This window comes from Cavia porcellus, unplaced genomic scaffold (assembly GCF_034190915.1).
Source record: "Cavia porcellus strain 051 isolate PalLab524CR breed Dunkin Hartley unplaced genomic scaffold, mCavPor4.1 scaffold_6, whole genome shotgun sequence".
NCBI lineage: Eukaryota > Metazoa > Chordata > Mammalia > Rodentia > Caviidae > Cavia > Cavia porcellus.
Window position 1 is genome coordinate 21293870 of NW_026947489.1, and position 26724 is coordinate 21320593.

At 40.5% G+C, this 26724-nt stretch overlaps 1 protein-coding gene and 1 pseudogene across 1 annotated transcript in view; both read left to right on the forward strand.

The window, feature by feature from the left end:
- Positions 1-2991: 2991 nt before the first annotated feature.
- Fanci (FA complementation group I) overlaps positions 2992-26724 on the forward strand; it is a 57370-nt gene continuing 33637 nt past the window's right edge. Inside the window, exons 1-11 of the mRNA XM_005006286.4 lie at positions 2992-3139; positions 7822-7911; positions 16124-16196; positions 19038-19168; positions 19586-19742; positions 19819-19876; positions 21835-21876; positions 21965-22088; positions 22646-22731; positions 24702-24828; positions 25939-26031. Of these exons, the coding sequence (XP_005006343.1) occupies positions 7828-7911; positions 16124-16196; positions 19038-19168; positions 19586-19742; positions 19819-19876; positions 21835-21876; positions 21965-22088; positions 22646-22731; positions 24702-24828; positions 25939-26031 (975 nt within the window). The 5' untranslated portion in view covers positions 2992-3139; positions 7822-7827. The remainder of the gene's footprint in view (positions 3140-7821; positions 7912-16123; positions 16197-19037; positions 19169-19585; positions 19743-19818; positions 19877-21834; positions 21877-21964; positions 22089-22645; positions 22732-24701; positions 24829-25938; positions 26032-26724) is intronic.
- On the forward strand, positions 8917-10942 carry LOC106028846 (sphingosine-1-phosphate phosphatase 1-like; annotated as a pseudogene).

Genomic DNA, 26724 nt, shown 5'->3' on the forward strand with positions numbered 1-26724 from the left:
TAGCACTGAACTACACTCCCAGCTCCTGCCCACCTCTCACTCATAGCTCCTTCTGACTAGGAGAAGTCGCTGCATCCTTCAATGACTCCATTCCCTCATCTGAGAAGGGGAATTGTTAGAGGACCGTGCTCATGGTATTAGGGACTATGAGATGGCAGCAAAATGTTTAGTGGAAGCTCTTAGCTGCCTGGTATGTTAGCAGTTACTCCAAATGCAGACCCAAGAGGCACCTCAGTGGAGGGAACATTAGTATCCAGCCCTCTGAACAGCAAGAATTTCCTTGGCAGCCCTTCAGCAGATGGCTCTCTAGCCTCTGCTTTGGTATTGGAGGAAGGAATGGACAGTTCTCCTCTAATACCACTCTTGGTCCAGGTTTGCCTCCCAGAGGTGCCCTGGTCAGGGTCAAGCTCTTGTGCCTGGGACATTTTTTCAAACCAGTTCCAGAAATGCTTTCTGATTTCCCCACAGGGTTTTTGTTTGGTGATGCTCGGTGTCTCAGTTACTTTTTTCTCATTGCTGAGACAAAATATCCAACCTCCAAAATTAGGGAAGAAAGGTTTATTTAGCTCATAGTTTGTGGAGGTTTCAATCCATAATCAGCAGGCTTCAAGGCAGGGTGGCACATGGCAGAGGGCAACAGTCCATGGTGACAGAAAACAGCACAAGCAACAAGAACAAAAGGGGAGGAGCACGGAGAGAAGACTCTTTTTTATCCCTTATGGTGTATGTAGGCCACACCCACTTGGGGGCAGCACTCATATCCATAATCCCAGCACTGGACCACGAGTCATTCTCAATCTCTAGAAGCGGAGCTGGGGATTTAGCTCAGTAACATAAGCACCTGCCTTGCAAGTGTGCGGTCGTGAGTTCGATCCCTGGTACCAATTAAAAAAACAAAACAACAACAAAAAAACCACAATCTCTAGAAGCCTACCCCATGACTGCATGAGGCTTTGGGGGTACATCTCGGCTCAAACCATAGCACTAGGGATGGAACCCAGGGCCTTATGCATCTGAGGCAAGTGCTCTACTACCTGTCCCAGTGATCTGATTTTTTAAAAATTTTTAATTAAAATGGTTTAATGAATCCAGGCATGGTGACACACACCTGTAATCCCAGGGTTCAGGAGGCCCAGGCAGAAGAATCGATGCAAGTTCAAGGCCAGCCTGAGCTACAAAGTGATTTCAAGGCCAGCCTGAACTGCATAGGGAAACCATGTCTCAAAAAGTCAAAAATTAATTAATTAAATAAAATAAATAAAACAACAACAAAAATAGTTTAATTTTAAAGAGATGATGACTATTAAGATACAATTTTTGAAAGCATTGGATGCCAGATGATGAATTCCATCTCAAACATTCTGTGCCCTAGGCAGGTCCTTAGACCAACAGCCTGTCCCAATCAATATGGCTGGGCCAAGAGATTTCTGCAGCCCTGATCTCACAGCCCTTCTCCTGCCTCTTCCCATCCTAATAGTCCTGGAACCAAGGAAGGAAAGGGGACTTGCCCTGGTGGGCCCCTTTTGCATCATGGCTGTTGCTAAGACAAAATACTTGAACTCCAAAATTAGGGAAGAAAAGGTTTATTACGCTCACAGTTTGTGGAGGTTTCAGTCCATAATCAGCAGGCTTCAAGGCAGGGTGGCACATGGCAGAGGGCAACAGTTCATGGTGGCAGACAACAGCACCCCAACCTTCCAGGTGTAAGCAGAGGGGAATCATTTTCTCTTGGTACAGCAAACTGGAAGCCTGGGGAGGGACTCTGAAAGCCACACGCTGCTTAGGAATAGAGTCTGGGTCATCCTGAAGCAAGCTCAGAGTTCAGTGCCCAGGGGTTACTCTACTGTGCTGCCCGGGGAGTTCCATATGCCCCCTGGCTCCTGGGGAACGCAACATCATCCTGTTCTTTAGGGAAGCAGCACCACATGGAAAGAGTCCGGTCAATGCAGACTCTGTTTTTTGATGAGCAGTAAGCGTCCTGGGCTCAGAAGGTTTTAGGGAATCCTGGGGTGCGGCCACTGCTTTGAGAAGCAAGAAGCGAGAAACAAGAGACCGTCTGATCTCTGCCTTAGAACCACACAGTGGGAAGGGAGTCTGGCCTGACCAGCCAGCAGCCATCCTCCAGAAGGCAGCCACAGTCCAGCAAGAACGGTTTGCCCAGTAGGGTGTGGTGGAGCACTTTGGATAAGCAGAGGACAGCAAGTTGGAGGCCAGCCTGGGCAATTTAGTGACTGTCTCAAAATAAAATAAAAAAGTGCTGGGGATATAGCTCAGGAAGAAGTCCCTGGGTTCCACCCCCAGTACTAAATAAATAAATAATTCTATCTTGTGGCCATGGGGAATTGAACAGGGACAGGGAATGAAGGCAGGAATCAAAGGACAAAATCTGTACATAAACTTGTTCAGAGAGAATTTTTAAACTAAGTTTAACAATCTAGGAAAACGAGCTTGTAACTCACAAAGACAGTAAAATCAGATTAATAATATGGACCTATAGCCAGGTGCACACGCTAATAGCCCTAGTACTCTAGGAGGCTGAGGCAGGAGACTCTGGAGTTTGAGGCCAGCCCGGGCAATTTAGTGAGATCCTGCTTCAGTAGGACTTTTCAATGTATTGTGGTTTTTGGGGGTTTGTTTTGCTTTTGGTACTGGGGATTGACTTAACAACCACCTTGCACTTGCCGGGCAGGTGCCTATGCAGCAGAGCTAAATCCCCAGCTCCTTTAGTAAGACTTTTAAAAATCAAAAAAGTCTGGGAATATACCACTGTGTGAAGGCTCTGGATTCAAAACCCAGTGCCTGAGTGGGGCTAGGAGGAGTGAGAAAAGATCACTTTCCCAGCGGGAACGGCCGAAATACTCCGAAAAGCCCCACCCGCTCAGACCTTACGGTTCATCCACCAACTGCGCCAAAGCGGCGGAAATGGGCCGCGGAGGCGGGACCTGTTGCCCTGGGCAACGGAAGTGCGACTGCGTCCCATTGAGCGGGATTTTCGGAAAGCGGCGGCGCCACTGTGGAGGTTGCAGAGCTGGCTGAGGCTGCTGTGTAGATCGACTTCGCGCGTTGCCCGGGCAGTGACGAGGCCCTGGAGAGGGAACGGTCTCAGGATAAGAAGCTGCTCTTCTGAGGGGGCGTTCCGGTATGTTTTGTGTCTCGGGAGGTGGGCGTCCCCTGGCCGCGTACCTTGAGTTTTGCAGTTTTCTCCTCCCGGGCCGCGCGACTCTGACTCCTCTATTTTCTGTTTTTGGTCCTGGGGATTGAGCTACAGCCATAGCCCTTTTTGATATTTTAATTTTGAGACGGCCTGCTAAATTGCGCTGTCTGGGCTTGAACTTGCGACCTTGCTGCCTCGGTCCCCCAGAAGTGCTAGGATTGCGAGCGTGTGCAGCAGCGCCCTGCCCCGCCCCTCCTGGTGGAAATTCCTCCCCGACTGTCAGGGTTCAGCTCCTACTTCTGGGAGATTTCTGCGGCCCGGGTTCGTGTGTTTGTAGTTCAGGTAGTCCGCGGGAGCTCGGCGCTAGTCGCCCTCGTTGGCATCATCACCAGCTGCCTCGTTTTGTATAAGTTCGTATTTGTCTTCCTTTCAGGAACTGGAGCTTCACTATCTCAGGTCGTAATTTTATGACTCTGACGCTTTCTGGGCTTCTTGGCAAGGATTCTGTGCTCACAGAAGTTTCACAGCACCTGCTTGGTACTCAGCTCTGGTTTTAGCCGGATCTTAGCAAATGTACTGGCTGCCCTATTTGCGTTCTCTCTGTACCCAGATTCCAGCCTGGACATAGTTTTTAAAAAGCCATGGAATCTTGGGAGTTTGGAGCTGGACAGACTTGGATTTCAGTTCTCTGTCATTTATTAGCTCTTTAACGTAGAGGAAATTGGGAAATGTTTGACTCTGAACCTCAAGAGTTCCTCTCAGTGGGACCGTAGCTGGGGTGTAGCTCACTGATAGACCAGAAACGAATAAGCTCCTGGATTCTACCCAAACTAAACAAGTGAAGAATGGGGGTGGTTATTACCTCACAGGGATGCGGGAAGCACCTGATTAAGCATCTGAGTATAAAGCGCTGGGCCCGTTATCTTGGCTGTTTAGGAGTGTTGAGGTATTTGTTAGGTGTCTAGCAGAAGCTAGATACTAAGTGCTGAAGATACATTAATACAAAGCCAGATGCGGCCCTTGCACTCGTGAGGTGTATAGTCTGGAGGGAGCCATAGCTGTTAGTCTGATAATCAAAAATAATATTGAAAGTTGGTGACATTGTGTGGTGGGAGAGTTTGCCCGTAGGGAAGCGGATATAGGGGAACATTAACCAAGTATGAATTGAGCTGATTTCTGAAGGATTTGTAGGAATTAGCAATAAAGGTGAGGAAGGACCCTAGCTGATTTAAAGGAGCCCTTCTGGTGGAGGAGAGTGAGCTAACTGAGTTAATTTATGGGAAAGCTCTTAGAATACTGGTACACCCTAGGTTTATCATATATCTTAGTTGTTTAATAACAGAGATGAACCAAGGGAAAAAGAAACGAGAAAAGGGGCTGGGAAGGAGGAAGAAAATAGAAAATAAAAGGATTTGGACTTAGAATTTGTGTTACTACAATATAATAATAAGACCTAAAGATGACTGAAATAATGTATTATGGGGGAAATTGATGAAAAACCAGGGCTTTTTTAAAATTAAAATTTAAACCTTCAAAAGCATTTTTTTCCATATTTTTTTTTTTTTGTCTTTTTCTTTTTTATCGGTACCAGGGATTGAACTCACAACCACACACTTGGAAGGCAGGCGCTTACGCCGCTGAGCTCAATCCCCAGCCCCTCAAAAGCATTTTTAAATGATTTTCTGAACAGCATGAAAGATTTAGATTCATTTATCTCAGTAGTGATTCCAAAAGCTACCAGTGCTTTTTGAGTGCCCACACTTGCCATTGTGAGCACACTGTGTTTCATCTCTGAGGTAGTTGCTATTGTCTCCTTTTACAGATGAGGAAAGGCTCAGAGATTCAGAATCTTGCCTAATTTCACGTAGTTGTGACGGTGCTGCGATTTGGTCACGTCTGATTCTGAAGCCCATGCTTTGCTTGAGGCTGTCTTGCTGCCTCATTAAAATTACTGGTTTTCTTTTTTCTTTCCTGTCTTTCTTTTTTTGGGGGGGGGGGATTGCCGCTCTTTAAAGGAGTCTGTCTACGAGAATTTATATTAAGAGTATAAAATAGCTATGTTAGGAATTTTGTGTGACCTTTCTCCCAATGTACATCCTTACTCTCTCTTTTTTTGCTGTTTTTTTTTTTTTAATTGGTACTGGGGATCGAACTCACAACCGTGCACTAGCAAGTGTAGGCCGAAACATCCTTACTCTTGATAAAGCAGTTGTTTTTATTATTTGGACTTAAGAAAGACAACCCCAATGTAGTGTATGCTATTAGTGGGTTTGTTATTTTCATTTTTAAAAGGATGATTTTTTAAAAACTGAAGGACTAGTGTATAAAAACTGAAGGACTAGGTATGAACCCCAGTTTTTGGGCCATTCAGTCACCCAGATCCTTAAGCTTATATGGTATATAATATACACTCCTACAACTAACAGTTTTCTTACAGTTATATTAGAATTTAAAGTGGAAAGTGGTTTTGTTTTTTCTGCTGTATCCCTGCTTTCAGCTGAAGTTTTAAACATTTCTCAGTAGTTCAAAATGTGTTAGGGATAAGCACACTTTGAAAGATGTTTTCTAGTCCTGATTTTATGACATCAATTAAGAACAAAATTTTGGGCTAAGAGGGATGGTTGAGGCCATTATGAAATGGGAGAATCAACGTCTTAAGCACTGTAAACAAAAAAGAACACTTTTTCTCCCCTGCCGACTATTTGTAAAAGCTCTCTGGGAGGATCTTTTATAAAGACTTAATTTTTTAAAAAATGTAACTTACCTATCTAATATAAGTGTCCTAAGATATGTATGTAAACTTCTAAAACTTTTTTTTCTGTATATTTAGAAAATGCATAAGAATCTTTGTCAAATCTAAAATATATATAAACTTGTGAGCACTAAACTGCTTTTGGCTTATGAATTTTATTGACTGACATTTAGTTCAGATTTGTTTGCAAGTGTCCTAGTTTAGATGAACTGGATTGGGGGACAATTAGCTGGGGAATACCTTTGTAAAATTTGCTTTATGTATATTTCAGATACATTTGTACTTAAGTTAAAAAGTTTGAATTGCAAGTATTGTAAGGGATCTTGTTTATCTGTATTTTTTTATATAAATGTATAAATGACTCACTACCAAAAAAAAAGGAATTAGTAGTAAAGGTTTGGGGGGCACGGAGAGAGGAAGGAGCATTTAAGTTCCACATGGAAAATCCTGTGAAAGAGCTTGTGGTAGGAGAGACCTGGGGTTTTGAAGGCCAGAATGTACTAGATGATAGAGTGCCAGAATATAGAGTGATGGAGTAGATGTGGGTCAGACCTTCAGGACTTTCTCCATCCAGGTTTCGGGATTTGGGACTGGTATGAAAACAGTGGGAAGCCATTGGAGAGTTTTAAGATGAGGATTTGTCCTAGAGGGACAAGTTAGGAAACTCATTGTGATTGTTCAGCAAGAGACGACTGATGGTAACTTTGGAGTGGTGAGCAGTAGTGGAGAAAGGGAGAAGTGTACAGATTGGAGAGGAGTCTCGCTGGACCTCTCACACACGTTAGAGGAAGTCACATCAGCTGCCTTGCTCTAGTGGATGTGGAGGCTGAAGGGGAAGTTCAGGATATTGCAGGATGTGGTTGAGGCATTTGGGAGGCAGAGGCAGGAGAATTACTGTGAGTTAGAGGCCACCCTGAACTACATAGTGAGACCCTGTCTCAGAAAACAAAAGCTAGAAAGAAGGTGTTGCCCAGGTTTCTGGTCAGAGCAGCCCAGTGGATGAGGTACCATTTATGGAGATGGAAACACTGGGACGAGTTTGCTCTTCACCACTCTGAATTGCCCTCTTACTTTTGTATCTGCTCGCTGAATATTACCTGCCTAGTGTACTTTATTTCCTGCTTTCCTTTCCAGCCCCCCAAATCGCCACCACTCCAGTACAGATCTTTGTCTTCACCCCTAAAATAGCCTCCAGGTGGTCTCCTGGCCTCTGCTCTTATTCCTTATTCGCTCCCCACTTCACCTGCACAGTAATATGAGATTCATTGTTTTCTAACACTATTCCAGCCTCATTAGATTCTCTTCTGCTCAGGTTTTTCACAGTTTTCAGTTATTTACACAGTGAAATCTGAATTCTTTAACTTGAAGTCTTGCAGTTTATTCCCACCTTATTTTCCTAGCCTTCTTACCTTCACATTTCTCCTACTTGAACTTGATCATAACTAGTCTACTCATTTTCCTAAATAAGTTTTAAAAGCTTTTGTTTATGATGTACTCCTCATTAGTGTACACCACCTAGTTGTGTTGACTAGCTAAATTTAATTTTAAATTCTGGCTCAAATTTTCCTCCACCAGGAAGCGTTTTTTTTTTAGACATTTTTTTTTTTTTGGCACGGGGATCAAACTCACAACTTCTAGTTTGCAAGGCAAAATGTTGACAGAATTTTGAAGCCATTTGATTAGAACATAGATTTCTAATAAGGAGATTCTCAAGATAATTGTGTATAAGTAGGTGATTAGGATAAGAATCATCTACATATACATACTAGTTTGTAATTCTTAACCTATTGGCCACACAATATATGTGTTGTTTGTAATAGGGGTGAAATGCTCAAGCAGGGAAGGAAAAATAAGTTTAACTTGTGGAAGTTTCATCCAGTTTTTTACATTATTTCCTTACACTTTCCTGATGCAGGCAACAATGGACCAGAAAATTTTGTCACTGGCAACAGATAAAACAGTAGAGAGATTGCAGAAATTTCTTCAAACGCTGAAAGAGGATGATGTGAGTATTGAGAAGCCTGTTCTGTGAAAAGCAAGTGTCAGGCATGATGACAAATTCAAAAGACAGTTGAGAGAGATAATTTACACTGTTACTTTGACTTCTCACCGTTCTCCTTAAAGATAGGATTCATGTAATAATAGTTTGTAGATGTAAAGGAATTGGTGGGGATGAGATAAATGGGCAGTTTAAAGGGTATTTATCAATTTGAATGTGAAACAGCTTAAGAATACTTTTAACAAATACATACACAAATGCATATTAGTATACTTTTATGATCCTTAGAACATTCCTAGTTGAAGGTAATATCCAGACTGGTTATTGATATGAGGCATTAATTTTGCATATTGATACCGTTTCATTCATTATTTCCCTTAAAGCAAGGCATGAGCAGTAAAATATTTTTTCAGGTATTGGTAAAAGGGAGAACCAGGTTCACCTGCTCAGTTCTTAGGGCTACACCTCTGTGCTGCACATGTTCTTAGGCTGCCTTGCATACGGCTGGGTAGGAAGTGTGTGAATCCACAGCCTGTGCAGCCTGTGTATCTCTGGCTGGCGCCCCTCTAGGCTGTTGGCAGGTAGTAGGACCCACACACCCAGCGTGACCTCTGTGAATTGCATTGGTGGGATGACGGGGCATGCTCGAGGCCCTGTACACAGCTATGTGACCGAAGACAATATCATCTCTACTGTCCAGTTGGAGTTCAGTCCCGCCATAGGGAGCTGCTGGCTGCAGGGGTGACCACCTTATCATCTTCCAGGGAGAACCAAAGGGCAAAACGTGTGCCTCACAGCTGGTATGAGTACTGCTTCTATAGTACTTTCCAGGGCTATGTGCCCAAGTTCAGGTATCTCAAGAGTCTGGAGACAGAGGACAAGAGCAGTAAGATCAAATGGCACCCAATAAACCCCAGCAAGTTATGGAAGATCACCCAGTGGGATAAAAGCCTGAAGGCCACAATCTGAAGGACAAGGAGGGGAAAGAAGTTGAAGGACTTGTTCCCAGTGATGTCACTGCAGGTAGCCGTGCTGAAACCCATGGGCCTGCTGGTGGAGGTGAGCCTAAGAGAGGATCTTTGCCAATGATCTCATCTGCCACATCAGCTCCATCTTTCAACAGTAACAACAGACCTGTGTCAGCCAACTACCTGGCATTTGGTAGTTTGCAACAGGAGCTTCAATATGGTGAACATCAAGCAGGCTAACATAGACAAGCTTAGGAGATGGTCACTGCATCTGAGTTCCACACCCCGCCCCCGAAACCTGTGTATTTACAGCACAGCAAGGGTTCCTTATGGTTTGTCCTGTAGTACAAATACTCCAAGCTCTTGGGGGAACCCAAGGACCAGCAGCCATTCCTTCTCTGAGATCATCTCAGTGTTGGATGTGAAGTTCAGCCACAGCGGCCACTACATGCTCACACAGACTGCCTCCAGGACAAGGTCCACTGTGACATGAATGAGTTAAGAAAACAACCAGAGAAGTTTTTGAAATGAAATGAAATGAAACTTCAAAATATTTTTTGAAAAACTTGGAAAAATTTTTAATGAAAATACAATTGAAGAACACATTAGTGAAGAGTACAGAGCTGAGAATATCTGAATCAGGATGTACAGAGGTAAGAGGAAAATATAAAGAGTATTTAAAATAGGTGGAGAGTCCTTTGACAAAATAAACTATGTTTTATAAAAATGAGTAGATGGTTTTGAGCTACGCCAAGGGCTGGTTATTGATGTGAGGCATCCCACCTGTCCCTTTGGCATGTCACTGGGACAGCGCCTAGCCCAGCTGGCCAGCTGACTCAGGTTGCCATGAAGGTGGCCCACTTCCAGCCTCCATGAGGCATGCAGGTGCAGCTGCTCCTGGAGGCGGGTGCTGGAGCTGATGCTGCTGGGGCACCCCCTCCCCTCCGCCAAGACCCTCTTTCCGCCTTCCCACTGAGAGGCTGCAGCCCAAGCCAAGGGGTGGTGGCAGCACCCTCTGTGGTGTGCACCTTGGGCCATTGGCCAAAGCCCACTCCCCCTGCACCACCACTATCTGACAGGGAAGGAGGTCGAGTTGGTGCACTGGAGCAACTGGTCACTGTTGTGCCTGGGCACCAAGCTGTGCATCGAACTCTTCTGTATCCTCTTCTCCATCTTCTGGATCTGGACCGTGAACTCCCTAGTGAGCCCTAGACTGGAGATCATCCAGTGATGGTCAGATACATGAGCTAGTGCATCAAGGACATGATCTGCTGACTGTGACCCACCTCACTGCCCATGGTCAAGCTAGAGGTGCTGTGCAACTCCTAGTACAGCCTGCCCTCCACCCACGCTATGTCCTGCACTGCCATCCGCATTGCGCTGGTCCTGCTCACCTACAGCTGTTGGCAATACCTTCTGCTATATGGCCTGATGCTTATTCCCTGCTGGAGCTCACTGCTGTACCTGAGCAGGATGTATATGGGCCAATATACTCCCTCTATCTTCCATCCATTTGTGAACCTAATTGACAGCTTCAACCAAACTCACAGCTTTGCTCCACTGATCATCATTGGGCTACGTTTAGATTTAGAAATCTTTCCTTTTACTCTTGACACCCAGAGCTCATCCTGAAGAGACACAACAGAGATTCTTAGAAGTGGTGCTGGAATTGCATGTGGATCTCATGTTACTTACAGCATGGGTCTAATATTAGATCCTTCTCCAGACATTTTACCTTTGCCTGAACCTCCAACTCTGGCTGTCTTTGCAAAAGCCATATTGCAGGTCTTCACAGAAATGAAAGTTGTACCAGAGTCACAAATATAATGGAAAAGATCACCATTCCTTTAGCCCATAAAATTTTTGAAATACCATGTGATGATATTCAGAAGGCAAGACAGCACATGGAGGTTAAACCTGCTTATTGGTTTGTTACCTATGGAATGATTGGTTTCTCCATTGTGTTTTTTGTTCCCTACATATTTTTTATTTATTGTTATCTTTTTTTATTGGTGTCTCTTGATGGGGAAGTATTGTTTATAATAAGAAAGGAGAGTACCAGTTACTGACATCTAAAATTATACTGTAAGTAAAAGGTCAAAGATAGGCTTTGGTAAGCATTTACCTTAAAAAATTATTTAAGGAAATTCTTAAGAGCCAGTGCATTTTATCTCATTGCACATCCAGATTTTGTTTTAGGTGAGCTGATCTATTGAACACAGAAAATGCTGTTTCCATTTAGAATGTTTGTATGTTTGGAGAATTTTGTGTTTGATGGATTTAAGCTATTTACATACATATATATATGTATATATAGAGAGAGACATATAATGTGTAATTATATATCTAATATATGTTACGTATAAAATAATACCTTACATTTTTAAATAGTGGACTGCATACTATAAAATCAAGAAAATAATATACAAACAATTGTGTTTGTGTGTTTGAAATTAATACAGGTATGTTGTTACTAACAAATAATGTTTAACATTATTTACTATGGAAGTCATTTTTTAACTGAATTGTATAATTACTAGAGCAGAATTTGTATGCTACAATATACTGATTTACTGCCTCTGTCTATACTGCCACCATCTTTCATATTACCTGTGATGTTGAACCTGAGGAGCATTTTTAATGGAATAAACTTGTCAGAAAAATTTGTTTTTGGATTCCTTATTTTTTTAAAGTTCTGTACACTGTTGAATGTACTTTTTTTTACAGCTGTTTTAGGATCTTTTTAATAAATCATGTGCTTAATTTTTTTTTTTTTTTAAATCGGTACCAGGGATCGAACTCACGGCCGCCTGCTTGCAAGGCAGGTGCTTATGCCACTGAGCTAAATCCCCAGCCATGTGCTTAATCTTACTGTATGCTTATTTTTCCTTTCTGTTGCTGACTTAAGAAATGCCATGTTAAAGAAATGCCATGTAGGGCTGGGGACTCAACTCTGGCATAAGTGCCTGCCTGGCAAGCACAAGGTCATGAGTTCAATCCCCAGTACCCCCCCCAAAAAAAAAAGAAATGCCATGTACATTGTGATGCAAAAGTAAGACTCTGAGTTACATATAAATTAGGCAAATATTTAAAAAATATGTCAAGCTAACAGAGATTGAAGTAAACCACCAATACATAACTTTTTTAAAAAACATTTTTTATGGGAAGAAATTATTCAAAAGGAAAGTGAAATTAAAGTAGAGAAAATGGGAAAGGAATAAAGGAAAAAGAAAAACCCAAAAGATAGAATGGCAACAAAGCTTTGGTTTTTTTATTTTAAAGAGGGGGAAAAACAAAACAAAACAAAAAATACAAAAAAAACAAGAAACGAGACAGATGCAGGCTGGGGATTTAGCTCAGCAGCATAACAGCCTGCCTTGAAAGCACGCAGTCCTGAATTCGATCCCTGGTACCAAAAGAAAAAAAAAAAAAAAAAAAGAGAGAGAGAGAGACAAATAATTACAAAAAACCCAAAACAATAACTATAGGTTTTCAAAACAAGGTGGTAGGAACTTTACAGAGATTGTAATTTTGCAGTTATCTTCAAAAGAGTAACTCAGATTACCAGATACAGAGTTGTAAAATTGATCTAATCCTATGATTAACTGTTTTGTTTCAAGAACTAATAGAATTAGTACATCATCTTAGCTGTCTTAAGTATATATATACAAATTTATATCTTTTTTCTTTTCCCTTCGTTTTTTTCTCTGAGTTATTTTTCCTCTTTGAGCAGTTTTTTTTCAATATTTTAAAATTTTTTTGTACCAGGAATCAAATGACCTTGCACTTGCCAGACGGGTGCTGTGCTGCTGAGCTATCCCCAGCTCCTCTATTACTTCTTTAGAAAGAAATTAAAGTGGGCTAAAATTTCTCACTGACTGATTGGAAGCTAACTATTTCCATTTTTGTAGATATTTTTCTGTGTATTACAAGTTACAGGAATAAGATGTATTTTTTGTGCATTGTTTTGATTGTTTATACTACAGATGGCTATTTCTAATACATGGAAGTTAATTGAAGTTTACAAGAGGGACAGTGTACATGCTTCATATGTAAACCATTTTTCTAAGTTATTTGAGAAGGACTGGAATTCCCACAATTAACTTTTAGTATCTATTTGTTAGCTATAAACAATAAACTATAAAAAAAGAAATCTAAGCCAGGCACGGTGGGCTGGGAATTTAGCTTGCCTGGCAAGTGTGAGGTCATGAGTTCAATTCCCAGTCACAACAACAACAAAATAGAGACTGTTTATAAGCCTGGCGTGGTGGTACATGCCTATAATTGTAGCACTCAGGAGACTGAGGCAGGAGGATCACTGCGAGTTTGAGGCCAGACTGGGCTACAGTGAGTTCAAGACCTGTCTGAACTGCGTAGTGAAACCCGGTCTCAAAAAGACCAAAACAAAAAACAACAACAACAACAAAACAAAAAGAACTAATAAGCATTAGTAGTTTAGATACTTTTCCCCCCAACTTTTTGATATTTTCGTAGTGAAAATTTTGAGTATAGTTTGTAGTATCAAAATGCTCTTTTTGTGTGTGCTCCTTTATTTTGAAGTATGACTGTAACAGTTTAACATTGTTTGTTTGTAAGTAAGTTTTTCTTAAGAAAATTGCTAGCTGTGCTGGTGGTACTCATCTGTAATCCCAGGACTCAGAAGTGGGAGGCAGGAAAATCACCATGAGTTCAAGGCCAGCCTGAATTACTGAATTACATAGTCAGACCCTGGATGACAATATGCAATGGGCTAACTATTATTATTCTGTGATTATGTTGTTATGAAAGTTTATTTTACTTTTTACCCATAAATAAAAAATAAATAAAAGAAGAAAATTAACTTCCGTATAATTGAATGTCAGATACCAGATTACTGATTTTAGTGCGGTATCTATATGGTTATCCAGATGTGTCAGTTAAGATGTTTCTACTTTAGACAGCATCACTATTTGAACTTGTATATTTATACTCCTGATTGAGAATTTAAGAGGATGGTAATTTTTGTTTACCAAAATTGAATCCAGTAATTTTTAAGTAAAGCAACTTAATTTGGGCTATTTACTTACTAGTTGAAAAGAAACCAGAGCTCCTGTAAACCTATCAATACGTTGAAAGATATGAGAAGAGCTTTTTTGTTCAAAATGTTTAATCAGTGAATTGAATTTTAAGAATTGTTTTTGCAAAATTTGAGTCTGTGTTAACCTATTGATTTTTATGTATAGCTTTAAAAGTATTTGAAAATACTATTGTGTTTTGTTATTTCCTGTTCTGTGACAGTTCTCTGATAAATGTATTTTAAAATAAAAGCCAAATTCAATATTGAAAAAAAGAACATAAAAATCATAGATCATATACTAGATCACATATTTCATAAAATATTAATATTACATAGCATGTTCTGTAGTCACAATGCAGTAAAACTAAAAGTGAAAAATAAAACCCAGAAAAGTCCCTTCTGTCTAGAGCTAAAATACCTTCTTCTTCTTTTTTTTTTATCAGTACCGGGGGTTGAACTCACGACCACCTGCTTGCAAGGCAGGTGCTTATGCCACTGAGCTAAATCCCCAGCCCCTAAAATACCTTCTAAACAACTCTGGGATAAGAAGAGATATACAAAGAAAAATTACAAGATTTCTGAAAAGTAATGAAAACACTACAAATCAGAATCCATATAATTTGGTTAAATACCACCCCTGTTAATAAAAAATGAAGTAGGTGAATTCAAAACTCAAAAATGTAGAAAAAGCAAAGAAAAACAACAAACGATTAAAATGAAAATTAATAGAGAACAGAAAAATAATAGATCAGATTAATCAAAATCCTGATTCTTTGAAAAATGAACTATTAACCGTTAATCAGAACAGTAAAGACGTGCACAAAAATGAGAAATGACAAATGTGAAATAACAATATACAGTCTCCAAAACTAAGAGACTACTTTGTTTGCGAATAAACGTAAAACCTTTGAAGAAATAGATAATTTCTTGGCATACACAATTGAGTAGAGTGAATCTGAAATGGAAACTACACCCAGACCAGTTTCTATAGAAGGAAAAAATAAGTTATCAAGGAGTTGTTACAGAAATGCCAGGCACAGATAATTTGTGTAGATTTCTAACAACACTTCAGAGATCAGAAAGGTAGTGCTAATGCTGTACAGATTACTTGAGAAAATGACGAGGCTCGTGGAAATCCATGATTTTATTTCTGATTTCCCCTTTTTATGAGGGCAGCATCGTATACTGGGTTAGGACACCCCCTGATGACTTCAGCTACTTCTGTCTGCAGCTATCTCATTACACATAAAGTCACAGTACGAGGTTCGGGTTTTTAGAGCATCAGTTCCTGAAGTTTGCGTGAGACCCAGTTCAGCTGTGATACCTCCTTCGCTGCCACTTTGCTGCTGGCCTCATTAGCTCACTGGAGCACAGTAGCAGTCTCCTCACAGGTATCCCTGTTTCAGCCTTTATGACCCCATCACCAGGTCTTTATACAATGACCGGGACTGCTTTCAAATATCCGTCATAACCTTTCTTTTTTCTATAATAACTTGTCTTGCACTTAGACAAAATGTAAACTTCCCACCATGACCTACCAAGGTCTTTCCCCGTCATGCCAAACTCACCTGTCACTTATTTTCCTTACTGCTGTGCAGCCACATAGGTTTTTTTCCTCAGGTCCTCAGACATGCCTGGCCCTTTGCTCCTTCAAGGACTTTGCACCTGAGGGTACCTCTGTATTATTCTTTTACATAACTGGCTTTTCTCATCCTCTAAGCCTCTGCTTAAATGTCACCCACCTCACAAGCTTTGACCTCGTTAGCTGAAACTGTGTCACTTTTAAAAATTGTCTAGCTCAGCCTCTTGTTTCTTTTACAGAATCTTTTATTTATTTATTTATTTATTTTGGTCACCCTTTTCCCTGATACTGTTACAATGTCCACTTTGTTCCCCCTGTATTTACCGCAAGTATTTGTTGATGAAGGTGGGTTTCCAAACATGGCACAGTACACTATGTAGTACTGATCAGGTATTCAGTTGTAGGATGAATGTCTGAATAGATTTTAGTATTGACAGCCCAGGACCCTATTAAGACCTATCATGTTCTATCTAAACATTTTATATATTTGTAATATGTGTAGTCTCTGAGCATTCTGAACCTAACGGATGTGTGCCTTTGCATTCGAAGTATTGAGGTCATTGAGGTAAAGGAGCTGTTGCCTGAGACCTGTGGCTTTTTCTTTGATTGCAGTTGACTTGTCTGCTCCAGAAGCAAGCAGTGAAAGGAAAGGACACTGGCGCACTCCTGAGAGCCATCTTCAGAGGTAGCTAGTAATGTTCATTCTGTCTCACTGGAATCATTGGTAGATTTATTTACATTTGGTGCTGTTTTCTTACTGTTTGAGTCCTACCAGAATACTCTCTGTGTTTGGGGGAGTTCTACAGAATCAACTAAAGCAGCATTCTGCCTGGGATATCTAAGTGTTTTACTAACAGGAGCTGGAGTGGCTATCTGAGCTTATGTTGCTGATTTTGGAGCCTATAAAAAATGTACTTTTCATAAAATCTGTTTTGATTTACTTGTGCTTATAAAACTGTGAAGAAAAGACCATAGTGCTTAGTACTTAATCTGTGCTTAACAAGGGGGAGCAGCAAAAATAATAGTGTTCCTAGTTGGGTCTGGTGGCCCAAGTCTGTAAATCCCAGTGCTTGGGAGGCTGAGGCAAGAGGATCACTGAGAGTTTAAGGCTACCTAGTGAATGCAGACCAGGCTGACCCACATAGCAAGACCTTGTCTCAAAAAAGAAAAAAACCAAAAACCAGATAGTCTTCCTATTCCTAAAAGAACTTCCAAAAAATACAAAAAATTCATCCTCTTTAAAGTATACAGCTCTGTATTTGTGTTGTGATATGTTCTGTTTTACAGTACTAGGGATTGAATCCAGGGCCTCACACATGATAGCTTTGCCATTGAGCTATGTTCCAGCAGTAAGAAACCACTGCTCTTTTCCTGGTCTCTAGAGATTTGCCTGTTCTGAACATTTTATGTAGAGTCATCCTATATGTAGTCCTTTGTAACTGACTTAATTCACAGAAAGTTGCCCAGGGACATCCACATTAGTAGGGTGTGTCTTTTTTCCCCATGAATGAAATGAAGCACATTTAGGTTGTTTCTGCCTTTTGCCACTATAAATGATATTACCATGAACATTTGTGTACAAGTGTTTGTGTGAACATGTGTTTATTTCGTGTGTTTGAGTATATATCTAGGAGAATTGCTGAATCATGTGCTGTTAAACTACCAAACCGTTTTCCAGAGTGGCTGTTCGGATTTCTCTCTATACTTTTCAACACTTGTTACTTGTTTTTGTTAATTCAGACCCCCAAGAGTGAGTGTGAAGTGGTGTCTCTTGGTTTTGGCTTGCATTTCTGTGACGGCTAATGATGTAATGTTTTCCATGTGCTGACTGGCCATTTGTATACTTAGAAGAAATGTCAAATCAGATCTGGGGCTCTTAAAAATCAGGTTGCCTTTTTTTTTTTTTTGAAACAGTCCTGCTGAGTCACTAAATTGACCGAGATGGGCTCTAGCTTGCAATCCTCTGCTCCAGCCTCCTAGAGTATTAGGGTTACAGATGAGCACAGGCTGGCCAGCTTGTTGTTTTTTTCCCCTCGTCCTTTTGATGTCACATCTGGTAGACCATTATTTAACCTAGGATTATGAAGATTTACAGCTTTTAACTCTTTCATTTGAGTTAATTTTTGTATCTGTTATGAGGTAGAGGTTTGCTTCATCTCTTTCTTTGTACATGTGGCACCTTTGTAAAAATCAACTGCCTGTAATTATAAGGGTTATTTCTGGGCGCTCAGTTCTGTTCCCTTGTCAGTATCTCTCCTGAGTACCAATGTCTTTTTAGGACTGTTTTAGATATTGTGACTCACTCCCCTCACCCCCAGTACTGGGGATGGAACTCATGACCTCTTGCTTGCCGGGTAAGCGCTTGTGCCACTGAGCTAAATCCCCGGCCCTGGCTGATTTCTTCGTTCTTTCTTTCTGCCAAAAATTGAACTCAGAACTTCACGCTGCCAGGCAGGCACTGTGCCACTGAGCTATATCCCTAGCCCCTAATGTGCTGACTTCTTACTAAAAAAAAAAAAGAAGAAGAAGGAGAAGCTGAGGTTTTTGTAGTGATCATGTTTAAATGTACACGAGTTTGAATAGCATTGCTATCTTAATGTAAATCTTACATGAATGTGCAATGTCTTAGCATTTTCAAGACTCCTGAGCTAGAGGTAACATGATAAGTTAAAATGCTGCAAAGCTTACCTTTCTTACTGTGATTCAGCTCTTTTGCTTGAATTGATACTCCTTTTATTGTTGAAAGCCTTTGGTGAAGTTTCGCAGGGTTTTTTTTTGTCTTTTTCCTTTTTATCGGTACCGGAGATCGAACTCACGATTGCCTGCTTGCAAGGCAGGTGCTTATGCCGCTGAGCTAAATCCCCAGCCCCCGATTTTGGCTGTTTTTGTCAGTTTTTTCCTATCTTGTGGAGAAGAGGAGTTTCTACAATCTTTACTACTCTGCCATTCCTGTTGACGTCACTCAATACATTCCTCCTGAGGCTGTAATTTGTATATCTTGCTGCCTGGCCACTCTAAGCTGAACATGTTACATTCGCACTTCTGCACATGCATGACCGTCCTATCCCTTGGTTCAAGGTACCTGTTGACAGTCGTATGTATACCACCGACAGTTCAAGCTGGCTGGAGATAAAGCGTGTTTATTGCCAGGGAGATGTGGCTTAGTGGTAGAGCATTCGTTTACCAGGAACAAGGCATGTAGTGTGGAGAAAAAAGGAAAAAGGAAGTATGTTAAAGCCACTAAATTTGGCTAAATTGACCACCCCCCCAAAAAACTCTAGGATGTAATAGAGTTTCCTTCTGCATTATTTAATTATTAAAATAGTAAATGGAAAAAGACAGGACTTCTCAGTCCTGCCGCCCTGGGTAGATTAAGCACTTTATTCAGAGCCCCTACTACATATCACTGTTCCAAATGCCACATTAATTACTGTTTCTTAATTACACTGCGAAACCCGTTCTTGCTTCAGTCTTGTAAAACTTACTCCTTTTTCTTTGTTCTGTACCATTTGTTTAAAACAATAAGGTTCCCCTTGCTCTGAAGAAGATGGAGCCCTTAGGAGACGTAAGATATACACTTGTTGTATCCGGTTGGTTGAATCAGGAGATTTACAGAAAGACGTAGCATCTGAGATCTTAGGATTACTAATGTTGGAGGTAAGGTGGAAGATAAAAACTTAACTTGTTTTGGGGTAGATTTTTGGGTGGTTTTAATTTATTGAGGGGAAACAAATGCTAACGCACAGTTCTTACTGATAAGAGCCATGATTAAAACAACAAAAAAGTGGATGGAATGTAAACTCCTTATATGTACACATCACCTTTGAGCCACTGTGGATATAAATTTCCTTTAAATGTTGGCATGTTTGAAAATGTTAAGGAACTGATGGAAGGTTCTAGCCTTTGAAGTCCTGAACAATACAAATATGTAACAGAGAACATGGGTGCATGATTCCGTTAGGGCTGTTCTGTATCTTCGTATCAGTTCAGTTATCTAATGATGACTTATTTCTTGGGAAGAGATATGAAACCTTGAATTTCTCTAAAGATCGTCTGTGTCCCTTGAACTCTTAGGCTCACCATTTTCCAGGACCGTTATTGGTTCAATTAGCCAATGAGTGTGTTGATGTAATCAGAGAGGGAAGACTAAAGAATGGAAAATCTTTGGAGTTGTTGCCCATCATTCTTACTGCCTTGAGTACCAAAAAGGAAAATATGGCTTGTGGAAAAGGTAATTTTCTTTCAATTTTAGTAGCTTTTTCCCTATTCACATAATCAGATTTAATTCTGTGTATTTTGCATTCTAGATAAATTGAGTGGGGAAGAATGTAAGAAGCAACTGATTAATGCCCTCTGCTCTGCAAAGTGAGTCTTTCTCATTAATGCACAGAATTTCCTGAGACCCACAAGTAGCCCAAAAAGAAACTACCATTTATTTCAAGAAATTTTTTATTTTGAAGATTTTAGTCCTTTTTTGTTTGTCTATAATGTACTACCATAAAACCATAGTCTGTGACAATTTTTTGAGAAGGAGATTATTTGCTAGATGTATTCTCAGCTCTAAAACTCAGCTCTCACTTTACTTGACTGTCCATCTTCACTTGGCAGTGTACCCCTCTAAACATGACTTAGAATTCCAAGGTCCTTAAGTTAGGGCAGTCATCCTGCTGCTATGTCATATATATATATTTTTTTTCTTTTCTTTTCTTTTTTGAAGGAGTGGAGTATATAAGTGATGTTATTATCTTTTAACCAGTGATCGTGTTTATGGGAGTCTATGTAGACCAGACTGTAATACAGGAGAAAATGTTCAACAAGCCATAGTGGCATATGCCTGTAGTAATTGCAGCATGCAAGGAGATAAGACAGGAAGATCACACCTTTAAGCACAGCCTTGACTGCTTAATAACTTAATGACACCCTGTCTCAAACAAAAAAAAGGACTGGGGATGTATCTCAGTGGGATGGCTCTGGGTTCAACCTCTAGAACCCCTCCCCCCCACACAAATGATCACACATGAATATGGTCAACACAGATTTATGATCAGTATAAGCACACAGTAATAAAGACATGTAATGAATTATAATATGTAAGCTAAGGGAGAGCCACCCCATTAAATTTGTACTCATTAAAAAGAAATGCATAAGCTGGGCATGTGCCTGTACCCCAGCACTGTGGGAGGCTAAGACAGTAGGACTGCATGTTCAAGTCCAGCCTGGGCAACTTAGACTTTTTCTCAAATACATACGTGCTTGCATACATACATACCTAAATGGGCTGGGGATACAGCTCAGTGCAAAGTTCAAACTCCGGTACCTCCAAAAAAGGAATGGATTAAGACATACATCAAAGATGAAAAGTCTTACTATATATAGTATATAGAATAGTAAATTCTTACTATATAATAAGTACTCAGTTACAGAATACTGTGATATACTTAGGTATATTAAAAGAGAACAAAAAGGAAATACTCAAATGATCCAAACTAGAAGTAACTACTTTTGTGCTTCCTTAAGTAAGATCCCTGGCATGCATAGTGGCACACACCTCTAATCCCAGCATTTGGGAGGCTGAGGCAAGAGGATCACTGTGAGTTCAAGGATAGTCTGGGCTATATATAATGAGTTCAGGACCAGCCTGAACTACATAGAGAGACCCTGTCTCAAAAGACACCCTCCCCCACAGAAATCCCTTATTTTAGGTGTGTAATGGGATTTGTATATTTATCCATAAACTCATTTGCTTGTAGGTGGTTTATTCAGTACATTATAGTAGACTTCATATTTTTCATGTAATACATTTGTTCACCTCAGCATATACAATTTTACATCATTCTTTTTAGTGACTCTGAGGTATTTTTAAAATTATTATTTAGCTGATCTCTAGATATTGAATTATATCTAATTTTTTGCTCTTACAAAAAGTATTACAGTGAATATTTAGATGATCTTTTAGGATTCGCATATAGGTTATATTTGAAATAATAAATTGGATGAATCTTGGGTGATACACATTTTTAAAATTGCTATGTATGTATGTATGCGAAGATGTTTTTCCCCTAAATTTAACACCATTGAGTATCATGAGGCTTTTTGTTTGGCTTTTTGTTACGAGGGTTTTAGTTTCATTGAACTTTTTCATTTTGCCATTTGAATATGTAATACTGGTATTTTATTCTTTTAAATGGTATCTTAAATCTTGTTTCTTAGTATTACAAATGAAACTGGAAATGGTCCTTTTCCTCTTCACTAGTTTTATAAAGTTATATGTCAGTAAGTTAAAATGAAATAAACTCATGTTCTTCCTCATTTTCTTTAACTAGATGGGATCAGCAGTATGTAATCCAACTTACCTCCATGTTCAAGTAAGCATCCTTGCCCTTTATACCCTGCTCAGCGAGCTTTGGCTTTAAGTGGGTTTTAGCTAGAGCCCTGAGAATCTCTGATCCACAGGGATGTCCCCTTGACTGCAGAAGAGGTGGGGTATGTGGTGGAGAAAGTGTTGAAGACGTTCTCGAAGTTAAATCTTCAGGAAATACCACCTTTGGTCCATCAGCTTCTAGTTCTCTCCGCAAAGGTATAGATAAAAAAACTACTGATTTTTACTTGGTAAAAAGTAGGTGGTAGGTCTGGTTATGTATGACAACCCTGTTTTTTTGTGCTGTTGGTTTACCTTATAGAACACAGATGTTTCATTTCACATGTGGTGATTTGATCTAGTAAGATCATGCCTGTCAGGCAAGGGAAGCATGCCATATCCCTTCTGCCATAGTTCATATTTCTGATTTTAAAGGAAATACAGTCTCAGAAAGAGTGGGTTATAGACTCTTTAAAATCTGACGTCACTGGGAATTTCATACTGTGTTGAATTTTTGTGTTTGTGTGTGTGTGGTGCTGGGGATTGAACCCAGGGCATTCTGCATGCAAGGCAAGAGCTCTGCCACTAAGCCACATCTCCAGCCCATCAAACCCTCTTTCAACTGAAAGTATTCTGTATGTACTTAATGGGATTTTAGGTCGTACCTTATTTAAAGCTATATTTTACAATCTATTAAACTAAAAATTGAAGAAAATAAAGTATTTGATTATCTTTCCTTTTAGTTGGGAGAACTTAACCTACTTTATGTTTTCCAGGGAAGCAGAAAGAGTGCTTTAAATGGAGTCATTGCCTTCTTCAATGAGCTAGATAAGAAGCACAATGAAGAACTAAGTGGTGATGAGTGAGTAATATAATTTAGAAGCAGAGCATTTTTTATTTTATTTTATTTTTTTTATCGGTACCGGAGATTGAATTCATGACTGCGCGCTTGCAAGGCACGCGCTTGTGCCGCTGAGCTAAATCCCCAGCCCCAAGCAGAGCAGTTTGATGAGCTCATCTTCTCGTTTTGTCCCTTGAGTCACTTCATTGCTGTCTTCTCCTTCACCCCTGCCTTCCCCCTCAGCCCAGGACTTCTGTGATCCGCTCCCAGCTGCTCAGTTATAAAGTGAAAAGAATAATGTAGCCCTTGAGTGCTTTCCTTTGCACCTTTCCAGAAAAATAGCAATAATTGTCCTGTAAAATGCAGCTCTAAAACTTCTGTGTGGCCTCCTCGTGCCAGGAAGTCTTTGGCCTTGGGGCTCCAGGGATGAACAAGTACACAAGGTCCTGCTCTGTGCGGGGAATGTTAGATTTTACCAAGAGGAGAACATTAGACAGCGAAGTGCTGTGAAGACGTTTCAGAGGGATGATGTGTGAACTGCTTTGATTGGGGTCAGGGAAGGTCTCTTAGGGGTGCTATTTTAACTCAATTGACTATTTTAACTCAATTTTAACTCAATTGCTATTTTAACCTGATTGACGAGAACCACAATATTTAAGGGGGAACATTTACATCGAGGAACAGTAGAGCCCATACACAGTGGGGCATACCTGAGAAAGAGACTTTTAAAGCAGACGTTTATAGAGTACCTACTTTCTGTTATTTTAAAGTACTATAAACTACATAGCCCTGTTTTGTCTCTGTTTTATGCTAGAAACTCAGAAACGGAGAAATGAATTTTCCAAGGTTTTATAGCCAGAAAGTAGTGAAGCTGTGATTAGGCAGTTTGGCTGGAAAGTTTATGCCATTAACTGTGGCACATTCTAGTACTAGTGTTGTTGCTGTGTTTTGTTTTGTCTTGAGACAGGTCTTGCTATGCAGTTCAGGGTGGCATTAAACTATGTGTCCCAGGCTGGCCTTGAACTCCAGGCAGATCATCTTGCCTCAGCCTCCCACATGCTAGGATTACAGGCACTGGCTGCTATACCTGGCTGATTCTAGTACTTCTCGTCCATAATAACTTTGTTATTGGCTTGGGAAACTAACGAAAAGATGATCTCATATACTGAATTAAAGGTGATAAACACATTTTGGAGGAAATGAGTTTTAACCGAGTTAGTTTTGAGATGTGTTTTAGCATCTTAAGTGGAGGTGTTGAGCTGGTAATCGTGATTTGTACGCAGAAGTATGATCTGGAAATAAAGAATGGAAGAGAGTAAGGCTGTAGGACCAGATAGAATTAGATGGGAAAAGAAAGCTCAGGACTGAGCTCCATGGGGAGCAGGAGATAACTGTTGAGAGGCCTGTGCTGGTGCCCGAGGAACTAAGAGAAGACAGCTTGTCAGGGAGGAAGTGCTTAACTACATCAGCTGAATGTTAATTAAGATAGAACATTATTGGTTTTGACAGTGTGGAGGCCATTTATGCATGATTCTTGTGTTAGATTAGAATTGGAAGTAAAACTTGTATAAGTAAGAATGGGAAGAGGGTTGAAGGGTGTGGAGGGGGATGGAGAAAAAAGAAACAAAATATATCATTGCAGGTATAAATGCCCCATGATGAATAGATCATTATATATATATCTAAAATGTGCCAAAATTGTTTTCTTTAACGGAATAGTTAGATGGCCGTAGAGGTGCAGGTGGGGAGAGGACAGGGTCTGACTGAATTGGGTTGGACTGGGAAACCTGATGAAGTGGAAGTTATGACTGTAACTGGTTCCTTCAGAAAGTTTTATTGTAGAAGGAAGAGAGAGTGGAGCAGTGGGAATGTCCTTGCCTTCCGCTGCTAGTGATTGTGTGAGCTCCGCTTGAGTTGGTCTACTTACTTGTCGATCAAAGCGCTTAGACTTGGCTCACAAAATCATCTTATTTTCCTGTGGCATCTTTTAGGCTGTTGGATCTCGTGACTGTGCCATCAGATGAACTTCGTCATGTGGAAGGCACCGTGATTCTGCATATTGTGTTCGCCATCAAACTGGACTGTGAACTAGGCAGAGAACTTCTAAAACACTTTAAGGTAGCACTGAGCTGACTGTGAACTCCCCATGTAGCCCACGCTGACTTTGAACTTGCAGAGACTTTTCTGCCTCAGCCTCCTGAGTGCTAGGATTACAGGGGTACACCACCATACCTGGCAGTAAGCCTTTTTTTGGAAAGAGATATGCATATATATATGGACTTGAATCTAGAAGATCTAGAAGATCTCTTTTTTTTTTTTTTTTAATTTGAAAGTGGGAAATATATGATGTCACTGTACCCTTCAGGAAGCCAAAGAGTCCATTTAATAAACCTTTCTTTAAATGTCTTAGTACAGATAAGACCAAAAACATAAAAACTAAAGACTGTTCAGCAGAAAACTAAAAATCTAATTTTAAGTGTGTCTTGTGCCCTTCAACCTTGGCTCCTCTCCTCTCTCCTCTCCTCTCCTCTCCTCTCCTCCCCTCCCCTCCCCTCCCCTCCCCTCCTCTCCTCTCCTCTCCTGTCCTCTTGCCTCCCCTCCCCTTCCCCTCCCCCCTCCCCCCTCTCTTGGGAGACAGCATCTCATTATGTAGTTCAGACTGGCCTTGTACTTCCTATGTATCCCTGACTCATGGGACTTGGAGCATTCTCCTGCCTCAGGCTCCCATGTGCTGGGATGAGAGACATAGTGTTGCACACCCAGCTCAACCTTGGCTTCTGCTTCCCCATTTATGAATTGAGATCTTGTTTATAGGTTGTTTATAGGTTGTTTATAGGTTGTGGGGCTTCATTTGGCCAATGGGCTGTAGTTTATGGACCTTTGCTGTATTCATTCTTTCAAGGAGACACGTATTAAAGGCGTCCTCCTGACTCAGCCTCATGGAGTGCTGGCATTCAGATGTGCACCACCACTCCTAGTTCTTGAACCACAAATGTTTTGTCTTTTGATGAGATTAGTTTATTAATGTTCCTGTGTAACTTATGCTTGGTATTACACCTGAGAAATCCTTGTCTAGTTTTAAGGATTTTCTGTATATTTTCTTCTAGAAGTTTTATAGTTTTAGCTCTTACACAGTACTTAGGTTTGTGAGCCATCCAGGGATCTAGTTTTATATAGCTCTGTTATACTTTTAAAATATAACTAACATCTGATTCTGGTTTATCCTAGGCAGGACAACAAGGATATGCCAGTAACAACTTGTGTCCCTTCAGTATTGCTCTCCTTCTCTCTGTAACAAGAGTACAAAGATTTGAGGAACAGGTATCAGACCCTTTGGTTCCTTGTGTATTGCTAAGAAAGAATACAAGGATCTGTTTATGTTATTTTTGTTTCCTATACAGTTCTTCCCCCATCCTGTCAGCAGCAAAGCTGCTCTAAGATGTATGGCAGCCTTTAATTTTTCATGTTTTTGGAGCTGCCAGCGACCATTGAGAGTCTTCATTTACACCTTCACTGTTTGCTTTGCAGTAAGAGGTGGCCAGGCAAGAACAGTATGAGACCCTGTCACACAGCCAAGCAAGATGGGGACAGAGCCAGACTGGCAATTTTAGTGTGATGGGATTTTCCAAGAAATTGTTCCAAATTGCCTTGAAATTAATGAGAATAGATTCATTGCAAGCACAAATATATAGTCCTTTACCCATTTTTTTCTCGTATGTTCTCAGTTTGGGATAGTATTTATATTGATTTGAGCCCCTTTTCCTGTTAAGGAAAGCTTGTTTTGTTTTGTTTTTATGATATTAAACATAGAATGCAGGGCTTTGCACATCGTAGGCTTTATCACCGAGCTGCACCCCTTACACTGTTTTTTGTTTGTTTTTGTTTTTGTTTTTTGGTACCGAGGATCAAACTCACAACCTCGCACTTGCTAGGCAGGTGCTTATGCCACTGGGCTATATCCCTTGCCCCTCCTTATGCTGTATTAAAATTTTATTTTCATTTATTTTGGGGGGG